Source organism: Pipistrellus hanaki (assembly GCF_964339955.1).
Source record: "Pipistrellus hanaki genome assembly, chromosome: 3".
NCBI lineage: Eukaryota > Metazoa > Chordata > Mammalia > Chiroptera > Vespertilionidae > Pipistrellus > Pipistrellus hanaki.
In genome coordinates this window covers 103,018,829-103,039,051 of record NC_140505.1, presented here as the reverse complement: position 1 = coordinate 103,039,051, position 20,223 = coordinate 103,018,829, and the positions used below count along the sequence as shown (strand labels likewise).

Here is a 20,223-nt window from a genome sequence, read left to right as displayed (position 1 = left end):
GCCCCCACCCATGCACCAGGCCTCTATCCTATCTAATAAAAGAGTAATATGCAGATTGATCATCACTCCAACACACAAGATGGCTGCCCCCATGTGGTCAAAGATCCTGCCCCCATGTGGACACAAGATGGCCTCCACAAGATGGCCACCAGGAAAGGATCGTTGAGAGGCACCAGGCCTGGAAGGGAGGGCAGTTGAGATGGACCAGGCATGCAAGAAAGGGCAGTTAGAGACAATCAACTCTGCAGGGAAGGGCAGTCAGGGGTGACCATGCCGGCAGAGGAGGGAAGTTGGGGGCAAACAGGCTGGCAGGGGAGCAGTTAGACACCAATCAGGCTGGCATGGGAGTGGTTAGGGGGTGATCAGGCTGGCAGGCAGAAGTGGTTAGGGGCAATCAGGAAGGCAGGCAGGCGAGCAGTTGGGAGCCAGCAGTCCTGGATTGTGAGAGGGATGTCCGACTACCTTCGAGGGGTCCCAGATTGGAGAATGTGCAGGCTGGGCTGAAGGGCACCCCTTCCCCCCATGCACGAATTTCGTGCATCAGGCCTCTAGTCCTATATAATAAAAGAGTAATGTGCAAATAAACTAACAGAACAACCGAACAAACAATCAAAGCATAATATGCTAATGATATGCTAAGGCTGTTTAACTGATCGCTATTATGTGCGAGGATCACCAGGGGGCAGATCCTCCAACCAGTAGGTTAGCTTGCTGCTGGGGACTGGCAAATGGGGACTGAGCTAGAGGGGCCAGACATGCCCTGGAGCCCGTCCACAGTCCCTCTCCCGCCCGGTCGTTTACCGGTGGGGTCCCTCCATCAGTCTGGCCTGTGCCCTCTCGAAATCCTGGACCCCTTGGGGGATGTCAGAGAGCCTGTTTAACCCCATTCTGTATGCTACTCCCCTTGGGAGGGTACCAGATGCAGGGCTCATGGCTGGTGAGCACTGCTGCAGCAGTGTGAGCCTCTCCTGATCAGGACTGATGGGAGCAGCCGATAGGAGCTGCAGGCGGCTTTGGACTGTGGGTTTCAGCCTGATCCCTGCAAGTCACCCAGAGGGACTCCACCCATGCATGAATTCATGCACTAGGCCTCTAATCTTCAATAAGGGAGAGATTACAAGACTGTATACTTTTGGCAAAACTCATTGAGTTGTCTTAAAATGGCTTAATTTTATGTGAACTATAAACTCAATGAAGCTGATTAACCAAAAATAAAGGAAATTTCTGTAGAAGTTTATATGCTCGTGTGACTTCAGTAAATTGGGGGTTCTTTTATTCTAAAAAAAAAATAGAATTTTTATCAGAAATTGAAATATCTTGTGGGATGTAGCGATGACCAGTTTAGAGAAATGTCTGATGGGGTGGAGGGCAAAGGTGACCCGAGGGTGCCAGATAGGCACCTAGGTGCTTGAAAGCAAGAGGTCACATTATCTCTTGAGATTGTTTGCTTAATGACTGTGAGATGTCTCATCTGCCTTGAATTATTAAATAGGATATCCTAGAAATGTTACACATTTTACAGAGATTCCTCTTATCTACTAATGCACTCTGAATTTAGAGATATTTATAGATTAAAGCAAATCAACATCCAGAACAAAAGGCAACCAGCACTGCTGGCACTAGCAGCTGGCAGTAGAGACCATGAGGAATTATCATGGTTTCAGCCTTGACCTTCTTCATTAGCCTACAATGGGTTTGCTGGATTTGTACTTCTCTTAAGTTTCACAAACTTATAAACCCATTAAAATCCAGAAGTTCAAAAGTATTGAGAGTCAATGCTATTAAGAAAGAGATGTGATTAAATTAGAAATGAAAATGACAGGAAAAAAAAGAAAGAAAGAAAGAAGAGAAAAGGGAAAGAAAAGAAAGAGGTGGAAATATGGTGAATGGGTGAGGAAAGATGCACCTGACAGTTGGTGAAAGACAAGAAAAGTAGACAGATGACATGGTAAAAACAAAATGATTCTGAACTCATGGTCTTTGGGATGAGCATTATTGTTAGATATTTACTAGTCCAAGGTTAATTCAGGAGAAGGGAGTTGGTGCTTGAACTTGAAGGCTAAGCATGATTTGGTTGAATTGCTGCTTGTGAAACTTGAACTATCCTGGTTTTCAGCATCATCAGCTCTGAGCCCATTGGAATTTGCACGACATCAAAGTGAAGGCCGAGGCAGCTGCTGCTACCATGGCCTCTAAGAAATTCCTTATGACGCTGCCAAACTCACAGAGGGGGAGAGGGTTACCTGCTTCAGCAAATTTCAGTGTTGCTGGAACTATTTAATTTTGGAGAAAGATTCCCTCTACTTGCAAATTGGTAGAAATGCATCCAGGTTCCAGGAATTTTCGTGTATCCTGGACTGTTTATTAAATCCAAAAAGTGATTAATGGTAGAACCAACCACCTTTCAGATCCCATCTGCTCATAAGCTGAGCAGGTTGCACTTCAACTTTACTTCAGGGCCTATCATAGGAACCTCTGATCTTTATCAGCAGATGGACAACCATTTCCTGAGGTCACACAGTAGTACTATGTACGATATTTAGATAATTATATTTTAGAAACAAAAAATGCAAAGGCAAGTGCTGATATAAATGTGGGATCACAATATAGCACAACTGTGAGAAAGGTGAGCAGTGGCACAGCTAAGGGGTCAACCTGTAGTTACACTCACTTTGACATGAAATTGTGTGTTTTCAATGGTGAAGGAAAGTAAATTTGTATAACATGTATGAAAAGCTGGAAATAAATATTTTAATATTAATTTCTAAAAGGCAAATTGTAACAAAAGATTTTGGAATGTTTTGTATCTTCTGGGAATGAAACCCCCAGCCCCAACTCCCTACACCCCTCATAACAGTTAAGTCCATTGTAACTTTTAGTAATTGGCTTTTTATTAAAATAAGAAACTGCAGTATAATTTTAGCGACTAAGCTAAATAGGTATTAACAGGCTCTAAGATCCAACCGCAATTTGTAACATCATTCCTTTGGGAAAATGGATTCTAAGTGCCCAATAACTAACTTACAAATAGACTTTTGAATCATAGTCCATTTGAGAATAAGGAACTGTTTGTGATAGTAATACCTTCAATTGGCTTGCTTCAGAACTGCACAGAAGGGACCTATATTCTGCCACACGTGTGTAATGAACCTGGCTAGTCTGGGTTTGATCAAAGATTATTGCTGAGTGCGCATTGGAAGCATAGGAATTAAAACCTAAGTAAAGGCTGGAAACGGCATTACAAGGATGGGTCTGGAAAGGTTTTCAATCTCAAAGGCAAAAGCGTGATTCTGAATAGATGAAGCAAGGGAAGAACAAGATGGAAAATAGATACAAAGGGAGGTTAGGAGCAGAGAAAATTTAAGACAAAAAGGCCAAGAGACAAGGAATAACAAAGACCGAGAGCCAAGAATTTTTAAGGAAATTATAACACAAATTGTATCAGGAGGTCAGACAAATAGATGCTTCCAAGACCTATAAATGATCTCTTAAAGATATTACAATGTATGTTTAAAATCCCAAGTTATACATGTCAATGCATTTATGAAGTCAGCATGTTAACTGAGCACTTACTATGGGTTAGTATGATCGAAGGTTGGCAAAGCAAGTTTCTGCCTTCATGGAACTTGCATAATAAAAGAGTAATATGCAGATTGACCATCATTCCAACACACAAGATGGCTGCCCCCATGTGGTCAAAGATCCTGCCCTCATGTGGACACAAGATGGCTACCACAAGATGGCCAGCAGGGGAGGGCAGTTGGGAGGCACCAGGCCTGCAAGGGAGGGCAGTTAAGAGGGACTAGGCCTGCAAGGGAGGGTAGTTGGAGGCAATCAACCCTGCAGGGGAGGGCAGTTAGGGGTGGCCAGGCTGGCAGAGGAGGGAAGTTAGGGGCAAACAGGCTGGCAGGGGAGCAGTTAGACATCAATCAGGCTGGCATGGGAGTGGTTAGGGGATGATCAGGCTGGCAGGCAGAAGTGGTTAGGGGCAATCAGGAAGGCAGGCATGCGAGCAGTTGGGAGCCAGTAGTCCTGGATTGTGAAAGGGCAGTCGAACATCCCTTTAGGGGTCCCAGATTGGAGAGGGTGCAGGCTGGGCTGAGGGACACCCTCCTCCTCCCCCCTGCACAAATTTTGTGCACCAGGCCTCTAGTTTAGTATAATAGCCAACCATTTAAAATGAGCCATAGCAGGCTAGGATATAATGGTGGTGATATCTAGGATATACCTATAAGTAGAATATTAGATTTTCATTATTTCGTTTTTAACTTTGTGAATTGCAATATTTATGAAGGGAGATAACATAGAAGAACATGTATTCTTGGTATTTATTGTTTTTTTAATCACCATGGAAACATAGTAGGTACTCTGATAACTGACAATTATATCTTGGTTAGCTGATTATAATAGGTTTGACTCATGTGTCTAGAGGGGGAGATAAAAGTAGGGGGAGAGAAAAAGGAAAGAAGGAAGGAAGGAAGGAAGGAAGGAAGGAAGGAAGGAAGGAAGGAAGGAACGAAGGAAGGAAGGAAGGAACGAAGGAAGGAAGGAAGGAAGGAACGAACGAACAAGTCCCCTGTCTCTTCTTGTAAGGGCAATAATTGAATCATGATGCAATCACCTTCCAAATACCCCACCTCCAAACACATTGGGGATTGGGCTTTCAATATGACTTTTGGAAAGGACACAAACATTCAGTCCATAGCATTTTAATGGTTCAACTTGAAAGTATTTAAACTCGATATCACCCATGTTTCAGAGGTCACAGTGGGCTATGGCATAGTAAGAGGCTGTCAGGGAGAGCCTCTCTGGAGGATATGCCTGCCAGGGGTCAATGTGTGGTGGATACGTCCCCTCTGTCCCCACCTGCTGCTGCTAAAATTCCAGCTTCCTTTCAGGTCCTTCCCTACAATTTTTTGGGGTAAGAAGGAGATTGAAGATGTCACAGGAACATAATTTTCTGTTACCATATTTCTGCCACTTTATTCCCAGTGCTCTGGCTGGTTCTGGTGATACTCTCCCTACTCATGCCCCAGAGCCTCACACACTGACAGGTGGACAACCACCAAAATTTGGGACTTTTCACTCCTCCTCAAGCTGGAAAAAGAAGTGCCCTCAGTGTCTAGTCTATCCCCATGCATGCTCCAGAAATAACCCAAGTAGAGAAAGTATCTCCATGGGTACTAAGCACCCTTAAAAAATCACAAGCAATGGTTACCACATCTTAGATTTTTATCCTTTATCATTTCCTTCAAAAATCAATGGGGGAGGCTCATAGGCGTAAAGAACACTAGACTAGATTCTGCCTCCGTGGCAGTACTGGCATATTGTCTTGGATCAAAACTGTGTACCTTAACTCATTCCTATTCCCCAGGAGGATTTTCTGTCTGCCACACATTGACCCTACAGGTACACCCTCCAGAATTGCCCAGACTTGTCTGAGTTCCCTGGTGAACACACCCAGGCTGCCAAGCTGGGATTTCCCTAAGTGGATGGAATGTCTCTTCTCAACCAAAATTCTGAAGGTCAAGTTCTTTATACAATAAGATACACATAGATGTTTGCATAGATGTTTTGTTTGAGATTTGGAATTACTCAATCAAGAATAAGTAGAAAGTTTCCTTTATCTTAATTTTTAGTAAAAGTCAATTTAAGTTTTATTCTTAGAGTACTTTTCTATCAATTGTTTTTCTGTCATTACATTGACAAAGAAAGTATTGTCCATGATGACGTTTCTCCTCCAGCTGAGAAAGAAGTGCCCTCAGTGTCCAGTCTATCCAGTCTATTTGCTGCATGAAGTAGCTGAAGTGTGTATTTCCCTTAATATAGGAAATCCTTAATGATTGAATAGTAGCAGAGGAAGAATGAGTTTCAAGAGTCCAGTCCTAAGTAGATTACATTGTAGAGCTAATTTGTTCATAACAAAAGTGCTGTCAAGTAAATTTTCTTAGCTCCACTTTACACATGACAAAAATCATAATTTAAAGAGGTTAAATAATTTTCCTAAGTCACAGAGATATACAAGGAGATTTAGGACTAGACACCAGGCTATCCAAATCCAGAACAAGGGCTTTAGACACAATCATGCCTTAAATACAGCTTTCTGATATTGCCAAGTGTCTCTTGTTGAGAATGAACTGAACAGGAAGATAACATAAACTATTTCTACTTTTTGATGATAGTTGATCCTCAATTTAATAATGGGTAGAAGGATTCCTGCTCATTCAATTCACTTCTTTAAGACTGTAATTTATGTTATCATATGATAAATTACATGCAAAAATGTAACTTAGTAGTTAAAGGATAGTTGTCCAGGCAAAATAATTTCAGCAGACTGTTGTGCTTCCCTGATTAACTCAATCCAGATTTTTTTTTTATTATAAGCCAAAAATTGCCTTCCTATATTTGAACCAGATATACCATTCATAGACATAAATTCACTGGGAAAAAATCAAAACATCAGTTTTTTAATCTTAAGAATGGTTCTGTACTTTAATTTGATTTGATAATAGACAATGCACCAAGGCTGGTATAATATTTTAAAAAGTATTGGTAGTTTAATTTGGTTAGATGCTTTGTATAATATGAAAAAAAAGTCGGTTTTCTTTTAAATTAATCTGATGACCCAAAGAGAGAAATGGTTTAATCTGAAGATCTCAGCAGAGACTAGAAATTAATATTTTGTGTTATATTTATATAGGCTAATATCTCTAGGGTGCTTTAAAAATTACCTTGTGCAAGCTGGGAAATGCTTGCCATTTAAATCAGCAACATAGAGTGAGTGAGAGAGTCTGAGGGAGTGGAAAGGGAGTATGTAGGCGTGTGTGAGTGTGTGTGTGTGTGTGTGTGAGAGAGAGAGAGAGAGAGAGAGAGAGAGAGAGAGAGAGAGAGAGAGACAGATCCTGCAGGAGTCTTGGGGCTGGCAGATTGGGTTCTACTAGACATAAAGCCCCTGCTACAGCTGCAAACATTCACTGGGTGGCTGGCTTTGGCACAGAAACCACACCATCTTGAAGGGGAGAGCTGCTGTGACTAGGAGCCCAGCCTCACTACCACCCACACTGACCTCAGACACCTATCAGATTCTGCAGCTACTCTGGCCAAAGACCTGCTACCTCATCTGAAGACCCGCAGACTCTGGGACTCCAGCCTACCTGGTTGCAGACCCTTGTGAGTCCCAAAGTGTGCTCCCCTCCCATCAAGCCAGTCACTTCAGGCTTAGATGCCTCCAAAGAGTCTCAGAGTGTGCAACCCTCCCACCAAACCCACCAATTCAGCCACAGGCCTGTCACTACTAGGTGCCTAGACCCTCTGGTGAGTCTTGGAGTGCACAACCCTCCTGCCAATCCCGCTGCTCCATCCTCAAGCCCCTCAAAACTCTGCATCTGGACCCTTCAGTGAGAACCAAAATGGGAAGACAAAGAAACAATCCCCAAAGAAAGAAAAGGAAACCCCCCCCCAAAAAAAAACAACAAAAAACCACACACACACACACACACACACACACACAAACAAAACAAACAAACAAACAAACAAACAAAAAAACAAACTCTAACTAAATGAAATAAAGGCATGCAATATGTCAGAAAAAAAGAATTCAGAATAAGGGTCATACAGTTCATAAATTGGTTGGATGAGAAAATCAATAACTTATGTAAAAATCAAGAGGAAATGAAGAATGATATAGCTACAATAAAAAAACACAATGGAAGGTTACAATGGTAGAGCATAAGAAGCAGAGGACTGAATAAGTGAGTTAGGAGACAGGACAAGAAAACACACCCAATATGAACAGCAATTTGGAAAAAAAATAAAAAGGAGGAGGAAAGCCTAAGGAAGCTTTGGGACAACAGTGGAAGTGCATAGCATTACAGGCCTACCTCAAAAAACAAGAAAAACTAATAATAAATTATCTTATTCTACAATTTAATGAATTAGAAAGAGAGGAACAAGAAAAGCCCAGAGTAAGTAGAAAGAAGGATACAATAAAGATCAAAGCAGAAATAAATGACATCAAGACCAAAAACAAACAAACAAAACACACACACCCAAAATAAAAAATAATAAAATAATAAAAAACACAACACAAAAGATAAAAGATAAAATCAAGAACTAGTCCTTTCAAAGGATAAAAAAGATTGATGAACCTTTAGCCAGTCTCACCAAGAAGCAAAGAGAGAAGACCCAAATAAACAAAATCACAAATGAAAGAACTGAAATAATAATAGATCCCACAGAAATGCAAAGAATCATAAAAAAATAATGTGAGCAACTCTATTCCAACAAACTGGCCAACCTAGAAGAAATGGACATATTCCTAGAAAAATATGACCTTCAAAATTCAACCAGGAAGAATCAAAAAGTCTGAATAGGCCGATAACTGGAGGAAATTGAAGCAGTAAAAAAACAAAAAACAAAAAACAACCCAAAACAAAACAAAAGAAAACTTCCAACAAACAAAAGCCCTGGGCCAGATGGCTTCACAGGGGAGTTTTATCAAACATTCAAAGAAGGTATAAAACTCATTTTCCTCAGACTATTCCAAAAATTCAAGAGGGAGGAACAATTCCAAGCTCTTTGTATGAAGTCAGCATTATCCTAATCTCAAAACCAAATAAAGACAATATAAAGAAAGAGAATTATAGGCCAATATCCCTAATAACATAGATGCCAAAATTCTCAACAAAATTCCAGCAAATTGGATCCAGTATTAAATTAGAAAGATCATACACCATGAAAAAAAAATGGAATTTATTCTGGGGATGCAAGTATGGTACAATATCTGAAAATCAATAAACATGATACACCACATAAACAAATTGAGATACAAAATCACATAATCACATCAATGGATGAAGAAAAAGCATTTTGACAAAATCCAACACCCTTTCTTGAAAAAACTCTCAGCAAAGTGAGAATAGAGAGATCATACCTCAACATAATAAAAGCCTTATATGACAAACCTATAGCCAACGTCATACTTAAAGGGAAAAAACTAAAACCATTTTCCCTAAAAACAGGAGCAAGAGAGGGATGCCCACTTTCACCACTCCAATTCAACATTGTACTAGAAATACTAGTCATTGTGATCAGATAAGAAGAAATAAATGGCATCCAAATTGGAAAAGAAGTAAAATTGCCATTATTCACAGATGACATGATATTGTACTTAGAAAATCCTAAAGACTCGAAAACAAACACACAAAAAAAACAAAAAAAAACTACTGGACTTAATAAATGAATTTGTCAATGTAACAGGATATAAAATTAACACCCAGAAATCAACGGCATTTTTTATACATCAGTAATGAACTCACAGAAAGAGAAACTAAAAACAAAAATCCCATTTACCATTGCAACAATAAAATTAAGATACCTAGGAATAAACTTAACTAAGGAGTTAAGAACATGTATTCAGAAAATTAAAGGATGCAAAAAAAAAAAAAAAAAAAAAAAAAAAAAGAGAGAGAGAGAGAGAGAGAGAGAGACAGAGGAAGACATGAACAAATGGAAGAATATACAATGTTCTTGGGTTGTAGAATCAACATCATTAAAATGTCCATATTACCCAAAGCAATCTATAGATTTAATTCAATCCCCCTTAAAATACAATGGAATATTTCAAAGACCTAGTACAAACTCTCCAAAAATTCATCCGGAATAAAAAAAGAACCTGAATAGCTGCAGCAATCTTGAGGAAGAAGAATAAAGTTGGAGAGGTTACAATACCAGATATCAAGTAATATTACAAAGCTACTGTTTTCAAACTCCCTGGTGGTGGCACAAAAACAGACATATAGACCAATGGAATAGAACAGAGAAAACAGAAACCAACCCAATTCTATTATGCTCAATTAATATTTGACAAAGGAGTCATGAGCATACAATGGAGTCAAGACAGTCTCTTCAATAAATAGTGTTGGGAAACTTAGACAGATGCATGCAAAAAAAATGAATCTAGAGCACCAACTTACACCATATACAAAAATAAACTCAAATGGATAAAGGACTTAAACATAAGACACAAAACCATAACAAATTTAGAAGACTCCATAGGCACCAAAATATCAGACATACTGTATGTTGCAGTAATATCTTTACCAATATAGCTCCCAGGACAATGGAAACTAAGGAGAAAATAAATGGTACTACATCAAAATAAAAAGCTTCTGCATGGCAAAATAAACCCATCAACAAAACAAGAAAGCCCACTGCATGGGAGAACATATTTGCCAATATTATATCTGATTAGAGGCCTGGTGCACGAATTCGTACATGGGTGGGGTCCCTGGTTCTGGCCATGGATCAGGAGTTGATAGGTGCCTGCTGGCTGGCAGAGGGATGATGGGAGTTTGGCAGGCCATGGGAGGTTGGCTGTGGGAGTGCATTGACCACCAGGGGGCAGCTCCTGCATTGAGTGTCTTCCCCTTGGTGGTCAGTGTGTCATCATAATGACTGGGTTGACCATTCATAAGGATTGTTTAGGCCCGGTTAACAAAATCGTGCACAGGTGGAGTCCCTTGGCCTTCCCAGTGATCAGAGCCAATTGGGCATACCAAGGGCCATCTTGCTCAGTTTCTATTAAAGCAATTGGGTCCAGATGGTTGGGTGGGGGGAGGGGCTGATCAGGGCTGGCAGATGGGGGAGGGGCTACCGTAGGTTGGCCTGCTGCAAGATGTTGGCTGTGGGAGAACACTGACCATCAGGGGACAGCTCTTGTATTGAGTATTTTCCCCTTGGTGGTCAGTGTGTGTCATAGCGACTGATCGACTGGTCATTTGATTGTAGGATCATAACAGTCACTTAGGCTTTTATATAATTATGTGTATAGGTAAATAGATAGATAGATAGATAAGTGTCTAACCTCCAAAATGTAAAGGGAACTCATATATTTTAAACAAAAGGATGATAATCCCATAAAAATGGGCAAAGGACCTAAATAAACATTTTTTTGAAAGAGCACATATAGAAGGACAAGAGACATAGAAAACATGCTCACAGTTACTAATCATCCAAGAGATGCAAATCAAAATGACAATTAGGAACCATCTCATATCGGTCAGAATGGCTATCATCAACAAAGAACAAGTGCTGTCAAGGATGTGGAGAATAAGGAACCCTGTGCTCTGCTGATGGGAATGTAGACTGGTGCAGCCACTGAGGGTAACAGTATGGAGTTTCCTCAGAAAATTAAAAATGGAACTCCCGTTTGATTCAGTAATCCCACTTTTAGGAATATATCCAGAGAAGTCAGAACACCATTCAGAAAGGATACATGCACCCTTATATTCATAACAGCATAATTTTCAATAGCTAAGATTTGGAAACTGCCTAAGTGCCCATCAACAGATGAGTGAAATAGAAAACTGTGGTACATAAACATAATGGAATACTATGCTGTTGTGAAAAAAAATAACAACATTTGCAACAGCATGGATGGACATGGAGAGCATTATGCTAAGTGAAATAAGCCAGTCAGAGCAGGATAAATATCACATGAACTCACTCATGTGGAATTAAATAAACAACATAAACTCAACAGACCATCAAACTTCAGAGGAAAGGATTGGGGCGTTGCGGGGAGATCAACCAAAGGACTTGTATGCATACATATAAGCATAACCAATGGTCACAGACACTAGAGAGGGTGAGGGCATGTGCTGGTGGTTGGGAAGAGGTCAATGAAGGAAAAAGAAGACATATGTAATACTTTAAGCAACAAATAATAAATAAATCAGCAACATATATTTGCCCAAGAAACACATTTGTTTATATAGAGCTTCAATGAAGCACCAAGAAGAATATGTATGTAGTATAAAGGAGGGAGAGAAAGATAGTTGTAAGGACTTTAGCAATTACATTTTCAAAGAAAAAGAATTTGGATGCTGTATATCTGCAATAGGCTGCAGCCTGGATGGTTTATTGTAGTGGCAGTGGGGGTTGGGTCCGGCAAGTGGGTAGCAGCAGGGGGCAGGGCTGGTGAGTAGGCAGCACCAGGCCAGCCAAGGCAGGTGCCAGCAAGGCCCCCATTATTCCCTTGCCAGTCGCCCCACAGATTGACACTGATCACTGGCCAGGTCTAGGGACCTTACCCTTGCATGAATTTTGTGCATCGGGCCTCTAGTTTTAATATACAAATATACCAAATTGAACTTTGTTTATATTATATATATTACATATATTTTACATTGTAATGGATATGTTCTCTTTTCAAGGAACTTTTGACTTCTGTTTTGGGTTTGATATGTTAATCAGATAAAATGTGACCTTTCCCCTCTATCCCCACCCATCCCAACTATTGTTTCAGGCAACAAGGGCAGCCATTACTCAGCACTGCACGGACCTTGGAAATTCTTTGGGCAAGGAGAACGACATAGCTCTCATCGTCGATGGCCACACCCTCAAGTATGCCCTCTCCTTTGAAGTCAGGAGGAGTTTCCTAGATTTGGCGCTCTCTTGTAAAGCTGTCATATGCTGCAGGTAGGCCTGCACCAGCTGTAGGAGGTTCATATTCTGACTTGTCCCTGTCTTGTATCTATAGAAAAGAGATCAATGAATGGGAGTTTTAGGGGTATAGACTCATAAAAAAGGCAAAACCAAATGAAATTAACTGTCCATTCACAGATTTTTGTGGAAGACAGTTAATGGTTATTATTTTGTTTTGTTTATAGTCTTCTGAGAAGATAAAAGAAGAGCCAGAGCCTCCAGTCATAGTCACACTGAGGGATAAACTGGAAAAATTTCTGCCTCAAGCTGGTGTGGGAAGTTAGACAGGCCCTTCTAACTACTTGGTTCCTTGGTTCTGGATGGCTGAGCTCAGCTTCCAAGACCTGTGGGATTTTAGTGCCTCTTCGCTGATTTCCAGTGGGTATTTCTTTTTGTTCAACAAAGAGCATTGATTGGGTCCTTGCTGTGCTAATTTTCGTGTTACACTCCAATGAGAAGGCTTTGTTGGCTTTTCATGAAGTCTGAGAAGGTTTTTGGGTGGGAGTTGTTACATCCCACTGGCTGGCTACTGGTTATATAAGATACAGATCTGAAATAAATTTGAAAATCATACAGAATTATAAAGAAAACTATTTGACAGCTGAGTGCACCACCCAGCTGTTCAGTAAACAGCCTGAAAGGAGAGAGGAAAGTCCTGACTGCTGAGAGCACTGTGTTTAGACGGCACCTGGTAGGGGGTGTAATGCTCTGTGCACATCGTCGGATTAGTAATCTCATTAATGCCTGCTTATGTGTGGTAGCTATATACTTTTATACCTTTTTAAACATTATTTTCTATGATATTTTCTCAGAAGCCAGTTATCAGTATGCTTTTAACTTTCTCACTGCATCAACGCTTTAAGCATGCCTTGTGTTGGGGTCCTGACAAGGTTGCCTTGGAGTACCCAGTTATCATGTTGACAAAATGGGCCTTGCCATATCTCACCACACTGCCTGTTTGGGATGCCCAGTGAGTCAGAGGGCAAGCCCACTACCTGGCTTCAGGACAGTGGTTGCTCCCAGGTCTCCTTTCCCGCCTCACCCCCGGCCCAGGTTCCTGTATGTGACCGAAGAACCTGTTCTCATTTGCCCACAAATAAACTCTTCACCCAAATGGAACTGTCCGTCTTCACATGATGATAGTTCTCTATCATTTTATTCTGCCATTTTGAGCCCTTTCCTTAGTTGGAACATCCTCTCTTTCTCTCTTCCCCCAGCCTTACCTCCCCTCCCCCCAGAGAGCTGAAGTGGTTGATGGGGGACCCTCTGGGCAGAAGGAATGCTGCTCTTGAGTGGTGGCTGCAGGATGTTTAAGGGCAAGGAACAAATTCAAATGTGTTTGAAACAACGAATGAGAATGCTGCACTGTCTTTGAGTGAGGAAACTTGTGCAATTCTGAGAGACTTGGGGTAGTAAGGATGACCAGGGCATCTGGAAATGAAATACCAGGCTCCTGGTTTTATGATGGCCTTTCTCCCTATTTTTAAACAACTTATTGAGATATAATTCACATACCATACAATTCACCCAAAGTATATAATTCGATAGCGTTAGTATATTCAGAGTTTTGTAACCATCACTACAAACAATTTTAGGATATTTTAATCACCCCAAAAAGAAACTCTCATCCATTATTAGTCAATCTTCATACTCCCCCACCCTTCAAACTCCCCTCCCCAACTACTAAACAACCACTAATCTGCTTTCTTATCTCTATACATTTGCCTATTTGGGACTTTGTATAAATGCAGTTGCATAAGATGTGGTCTGTTCCTTTTTTATTATTATTGTAGTACTGTAAAATATATGGAACATAAAGTCTGTCATTTTTAATTAAATTTATGGGGATGGCATTGGTTAATATCATCAAATAGGTGTCAGGTGTGGGTTTCTATGTTGTACTATTTACCCACCACACAGTCAAATCATTTTCTGTCACCTTAGCATAATGTTTTTAAGGTTCATTCAGGTTGTGGGATGTAGTCGTACTTCATTCCTTTTTATGTTGAATAATATTCCATTGTATGGTTATATCTTATCTTACTTATTCATTTTGATTAACATTTGGATTGTTTATACTTTAGACTATTATGAATAATACTAAAGGCCCAGTGCACAAAATTCATGCACAGAGGGTGTGTCCCTCAGCCCAGCCTGCACTCTCTCCAATATGGGACTCCTCAAGGGATGTCCAACTGCCCATTTAGGCTTAGGCCTGATCCTAGTGAATGGCGGTCAGACATTCCTCTCACAATCCAGGACTGCTGGCTCTAACCACTCTCTGCCTGATTGCAATTAACCACTCCCCTGCCAGCCTGATCCGTGCCTAACTACTCCTCTGCCAGCCCAATTGCCTTTACCTGCCCTCCCCTGCTGGCCTAGTTACCCCTAATTGTCCTCCCCTGCTGGCCTGGTGGCTGCTAACTGTCCTCCTTTGCCAGCCTGGTTACCCCTAACTGGCCTCCGCTGCTGGTCCAATTGCCCCTAACTGCCCTCCATTGCCATCCTGGTCACCCCTAACTGCCCTCCCCTACTGGCCTGGTCGCCCCCAACAGCCCTCCCCTACAGGCCTGGTCACCTCTAATTGTTCTCCCCTGCAGGCCTGGTCACCCCAACTGCCCACCTTGCCAGCCTGGTTCCTCCAAACTGTCCTCCCCTGCTGGCCTGATTGTCCATAACTACCCTCCCCTGCCAGCCATCTTGTGATGGCCATTTTGTGTCCACATGGGGGCAGCCATCTTTGGCCACATAGGGGCAGCCATCTTGTGTGTTGGAGTGATGGTCAATTTGCATATCACCTCTTTATTATATAGGACTAGAGGCCCGGTGCATCAAATTCATGCATGGGTAGGGACAATAGGCCTGGCTGGTGATCAGGGCTGAACAAGGCCTTCTGACTGTCGACCAGGGCCTTCCTCGCCCAGCTGCTGGATGCTGGCTACCAGCTGGGGCCTTCCTTCATTCCGTGCCAACCTCTGGAGCAAGTGATCAAACTCCCGATTTCCCAGTCGAACTCCTGAGGGGATACTTTGCTTATAAGCATTTTATATATATACTAGATGCCTTGTGCATGAAATTCATGCATGGTTGAAGGGGGTGTGTCCCTCAGCCCAGCCTGCACCCTCTCCAATCTGGGCCCCCTGTGGATCGGGCCTCAATGGGCAGTTGAACATCCCTCTCACAATCCAGGACTGCTAGTTTCCAACCGCTTGCCTCCCTGCCTTCCTGATTGCCCCTAACTGCTTCTGCCTGCCAGCCTGATCACCCCCTAACTACTCCCCTGCCAGCCTGGTCACTCTTAAATGCCTTCCCCTGCTGGCCTGTTCACCCCTAACTGCTCTCCCCTGCCAGTCTGGTCACCACCAACTGCGCTCTCCTGCTAGCTTGGTCACCCCTAACTGTTTTTCCTTGTCAACCTGGTCACCCCTAACTGCCCTCCCCTGCCAGCCTGGTTGCCTCCAACTGCCCTCTCCTGCTAGCCTGGTCACCCCTAACTTCCCTCCCTTGCCAGCCTGTTTTTGCCCCTAACGGCCCTCCCCTGTAGGCCTGGATGCTCCCAACTACCCTCCCTTGCAGACTGGTTGCCCTCAACTGCCCTCCCCTGCAGACCTGGTTCCCCCCAACTGCCCTCTCTTGCAGGCTTGATCCCTCCCAACTGCCCTCCCCTGCTGGCCATCTTGTGATGGTTATCTTATGTCCACATGGGGATGGCTATCTTTGACCACACGAGGGACAGCCATCTTGTGTTGGAGTGATAGTCAATTTGCATATTACTCTTTTATTAGATAGGATAGATTGCTATGAAGATTCATGTACAGGTCTTTGTGTGGGCATATGTTTTCATTTCTCTTAAGTATATACCTAGGAGAGGAAGTGCTGGATCAGTTGTAACTCTCTGTTTAACCATCTGAGGCAATGTTATTTTGATTCCCAAAGTGGCTACACCCTTTTATCTTCCCACTAGCCATATGTGAGTGTTCCAGTTTCTCTACATCCATGTGAACACTTATTATTATCCATCTTTTCAATTGGTTAGCCCAGTGGGTGTGAAATGATAGCTCACTGAGGCCTTCACAGAAGGCCTCATTTCCCTGATCGTTAATGATGTTGAGCATCTTTTCATGTGCTTATTAGCCACTTCTATGTCTTATTTGGAGAACTGTTTATTCAAGTCCTTTGCACATTTAAAAAATCACATTATTTTTTAATTTTGGGGTTGTAGAAGTTCCTTATATACTCTGGATACAAATATCTAATTATATATATGATTTGTAAATACAGATGTCCCCCAAAAATGTATACACACTTTTACAGCTGATAGCTTGATTTTCAAAATGAAGTGCATTTTAATAAGCATGGTCTTCATAATTATTCATAGTGTGTTTATACATTTTTTTGGATATCCTGTATTTTCTCCCATTTGGTAGGTCGTATTTTCACTTTATTAATTGTATTATTTGTTGCAAAAATATTTTAATTTTTAAATCCATTTAATAATTTTTTCTTTTGTCCCTTGTGTTTGGTATCATATCTAACAAGCTCTCTTATATGAGCAACTGACTGGGCTTTCTTCCATGCCTCCATTCTGGCAGGTTAGACCAGGGACATGCAAATGGCAGGAAGAGTAGAAAGAGTGGTGGGGAGGTATTTTTTTTTCCACATAATTTCCTCTTTATGTCTACGCCGGGAAGTTGCTGTGTAGGTGGTACCTGATTTCTGTGAAGCCTCAGCACTGGAAGTTGTTCCTGCCCCACCCATAGTGAGGACTCATGGAGAGAGTGACTCTCCCTGCCAACCACCATGTTGGTCAGGGGGCCTCTCTCTGACTTGTCGGTGAGTGGAAATAAGCAACAGCAGCAGAAACAACAAGAAACAACGCAGAAAAGTCTGGTAAACTGTAAATCAAAGCAAATGTGATTTAACCTCATGGTTTTTCAAAGGGAAATCAAAACAAGTCCGTTTGGACTCTCAGGGGAGAGCCGGGAATGCCTTCCAGGCTCGACATGTGCTTTTCTTGCCAGGTGCTTGATACTAAAGAAAAACATCTTCCCTCCCTTCTTACTTTGGCTGCTTTGAATGTTTTGTGTGTCACAGAAAGCTGTACACTTAAAGCCTTCATAGGAAGGTGTTCAAACTGGAATTGGCACAGAAAGAGGAAATTTCAAATTAAATACTGTTACTGTCTACAAAATAGAAGCACTAATTGAGAGAAGGAATCCAGGAGAGCTCACTTCACTGCTCCAGGAGACATTTCTTGGCTGCTCTCACACTTAAGATTGAGAAAAATTAATACAAACTATTTTTTAAAAGCACTTGTATGCTTCAGATGTGCTTGTTATTTCTTGAGAATTTAAAACTTAAGTTAAATTAAAAGTCACTTCAAACATAAAGTTGACCTTAACTCTCACTTTTCATCTTTAAAATATAATAGTTGTAAAAGTTACTCTTTTCTCTAATCATAAAAGAAAATATACTTCAGAAAATAAATTTTCAGTGAAATCATGAAGCATTGTCTCCTGTCAGTACTGATTCAGACTGGTGAATGTGTAACATGGATAAATACTTTTAACCTGAAACAATATTTTAGGCAGCAAAAAGAAAAAAAATGTAAGAATTTGTTATATATTTTCCTAAGATTAGAGTGAAATAATTTTTCTAATTATACATTGTTATGCCTAAATATTTTCCATGTAGTTAGGATCCTGGAAAGATCATAGTGTGGTCAGCAGAATAGTTCCCAGTCAGTACTCTACTGCCATTGATTGCTCATCTGGCTGGGACGTTGGCACATTGTTTGACTGTAAGCAGGTTAGTCCAGTAAGATTTTTATTGTGGGTTTGATATATGCATTGTACATTCCTAGGTGTCATGGGAGAACAGAGATGAGATATGGTCTTTGGCTTTTAAGAGCAAATAATGAAGAAGAGTATAGTATAGTATAGTATAGTATAGTATAGTATAGTATAGTATAGTATAGTATATCTATACTAATAAAAGGATAATATGCTAATTAGATCAGACATCTGTCAGACATCCTTAGGACAAAGCCATGGTGGCGGGGCCAAGGCATAGGTGGTTAGGAGCAATCAGGCCAGCAGGAGAGAACAGTTAGGAAGATTAGGTGGCAGGGGAGAGCAGATATGTGCAATCAGGCTGGCAGGGGAGAGCAGTTAGGGGTATCAGGCCTGTAGGGGAGAGCAGTTAGGGGGATTAGGACAGTAGGGGAGAGCAGTTATGGGGACCAGGCCAGCAGGGGAGAGCAGTTAGGGGGATCAGGCCAGCAGGGGAGAGCAGTTAGGGGGATCAGGTCAGCAGGGGAGAGCAGTTAGGGGGATCAGGCTAGCAGGGGAGAGCAGTTAGGGGGAGAGCAGTTAGGGGGACCAGGCCAGCAGGGGAGAGCAGTTAGGGGGATCAGGCCAGCAGGGGAGAGCAGTTAGGGGGATCAGGCTAGCAGGGGAGAGCAGTTAGGGGGAGAGCAGTTAGGGGGACCAGGCCAGCAGGGGAGAGCAGTTAGGGGGACCAGGCTGACAGGAGAACAGTTAGGGGCAACAGGCAAGTACTTGCCTCTTCTCTATTTCTTTGCTTCTCATGTAGGCCCCAAACTCCTTGAATCAGGCCCTCAGTGAAGCTAGCAGAGCCAACTCTCTAATAACTTCCAACTTGCCATATGTAGCAGTCTCCCAATTTCTTTCTTGATTCCTCCTCAGCATTTGGTATGATGATTCCCCCTTGGATTCTCCTATATTTCTGTGGTACATCCCCCCAGTCATGTTGTTTTTCAAAAGCTTTTGTTTTTAAGCCTGAAATATTCTTCTCCCTAGTGTATCCATTTATTTTTATGACTGCATCCATTTTCTACACTAGTTATTCTAAACACCAGATTCATATTGGATCATCTGGAGAACTTTATACAGTTTTTCTCCATAAAAAGTTAAGCATAGAATTACCTTATGACCAGTGATTCCACTCCTAGGTATACGACCAAGTATTCAAAACAGGTAATCACACAAATACTTGGATGTTTATAACAGTACTATTCACATTATTCAAAAGGAAGAAACAACCCAAGTGTCCATTAGTAGGTGAATGGATAAATAAATGTATATTTATACATGGAATGTTATTCAGTCATGAAACATGAATGAAGGACTGCTACATGCTACAACATGGATGAACCTCATAAAGAAACCTAGCGAAAGAAACCACTCATATATAATTTGATTACATTCATTTGAAATATTTAGAATAAGCAAATGCATACAGACAGAAAGCAGATTGGTAGTTGCCAGGGGCTAAAAGGAAGAGGAACGGGGATCAACTGTTTAATGATTATAGGATTTCCTTGTAAGGATGATGAAAATGTTTTGGAACTAGATAGAGGTGATGGTTGCACAACATGGTGATATACTAAGTGCCACTGACTTATTATGCTTTACAAGGGTTAATGGTATGTGAACTTTATCTTAAAAATGTAAACAAATGAATAAAAGAGTTGATCCATTTAGATGAAAAGGTTGTTGAATGAAATGGAATGTTAATGAAAGTTTTACTCATCTGAATGAAATCTTTGTTGAAAGAAAACAAACAGAAAGGATTCTGAGTCCCAAGCCTGTCCTAGAACAATTAATTCAGAACTCTAGGAATTTTAGAAACTCCCCTCTTGAGTCTCATGATTACTCAGGGTTGATAATGGATGACTTCCCCAGTCCAGCATGATCCCTTTCTTGAGCCTGCAGA

At 41.5% G+C, this 20,223-nt stretch overlaps 1 protein-coding gene across 4 annotated transcripts in view; it reads left to right on the top strand.

Annotated features, from left to right (window-relative positions):
- ATP8A2 (ATPase phospholipid transporting 8A2) overlaps positions 1-20,223 on the top strand; it is a 563,643-nt gene that overhangs the window by 237,972 nt on the left and 305,448 nt on the right. For all 4 annotated transcript variants that reach the window (XM_084878763.1, XM_084878761.1, XM_084878762.1 and 1 more), the window contains exon 25: positions 12,308-12,480. In XM_084878763.1, coding sequence (XP_084734889.1) covers positions 12,308-12,480 — 173 coding nt within the window. The remainder of the gene's footprint in view (positions 1-12,307; positions 12,481-20,223) is intronic.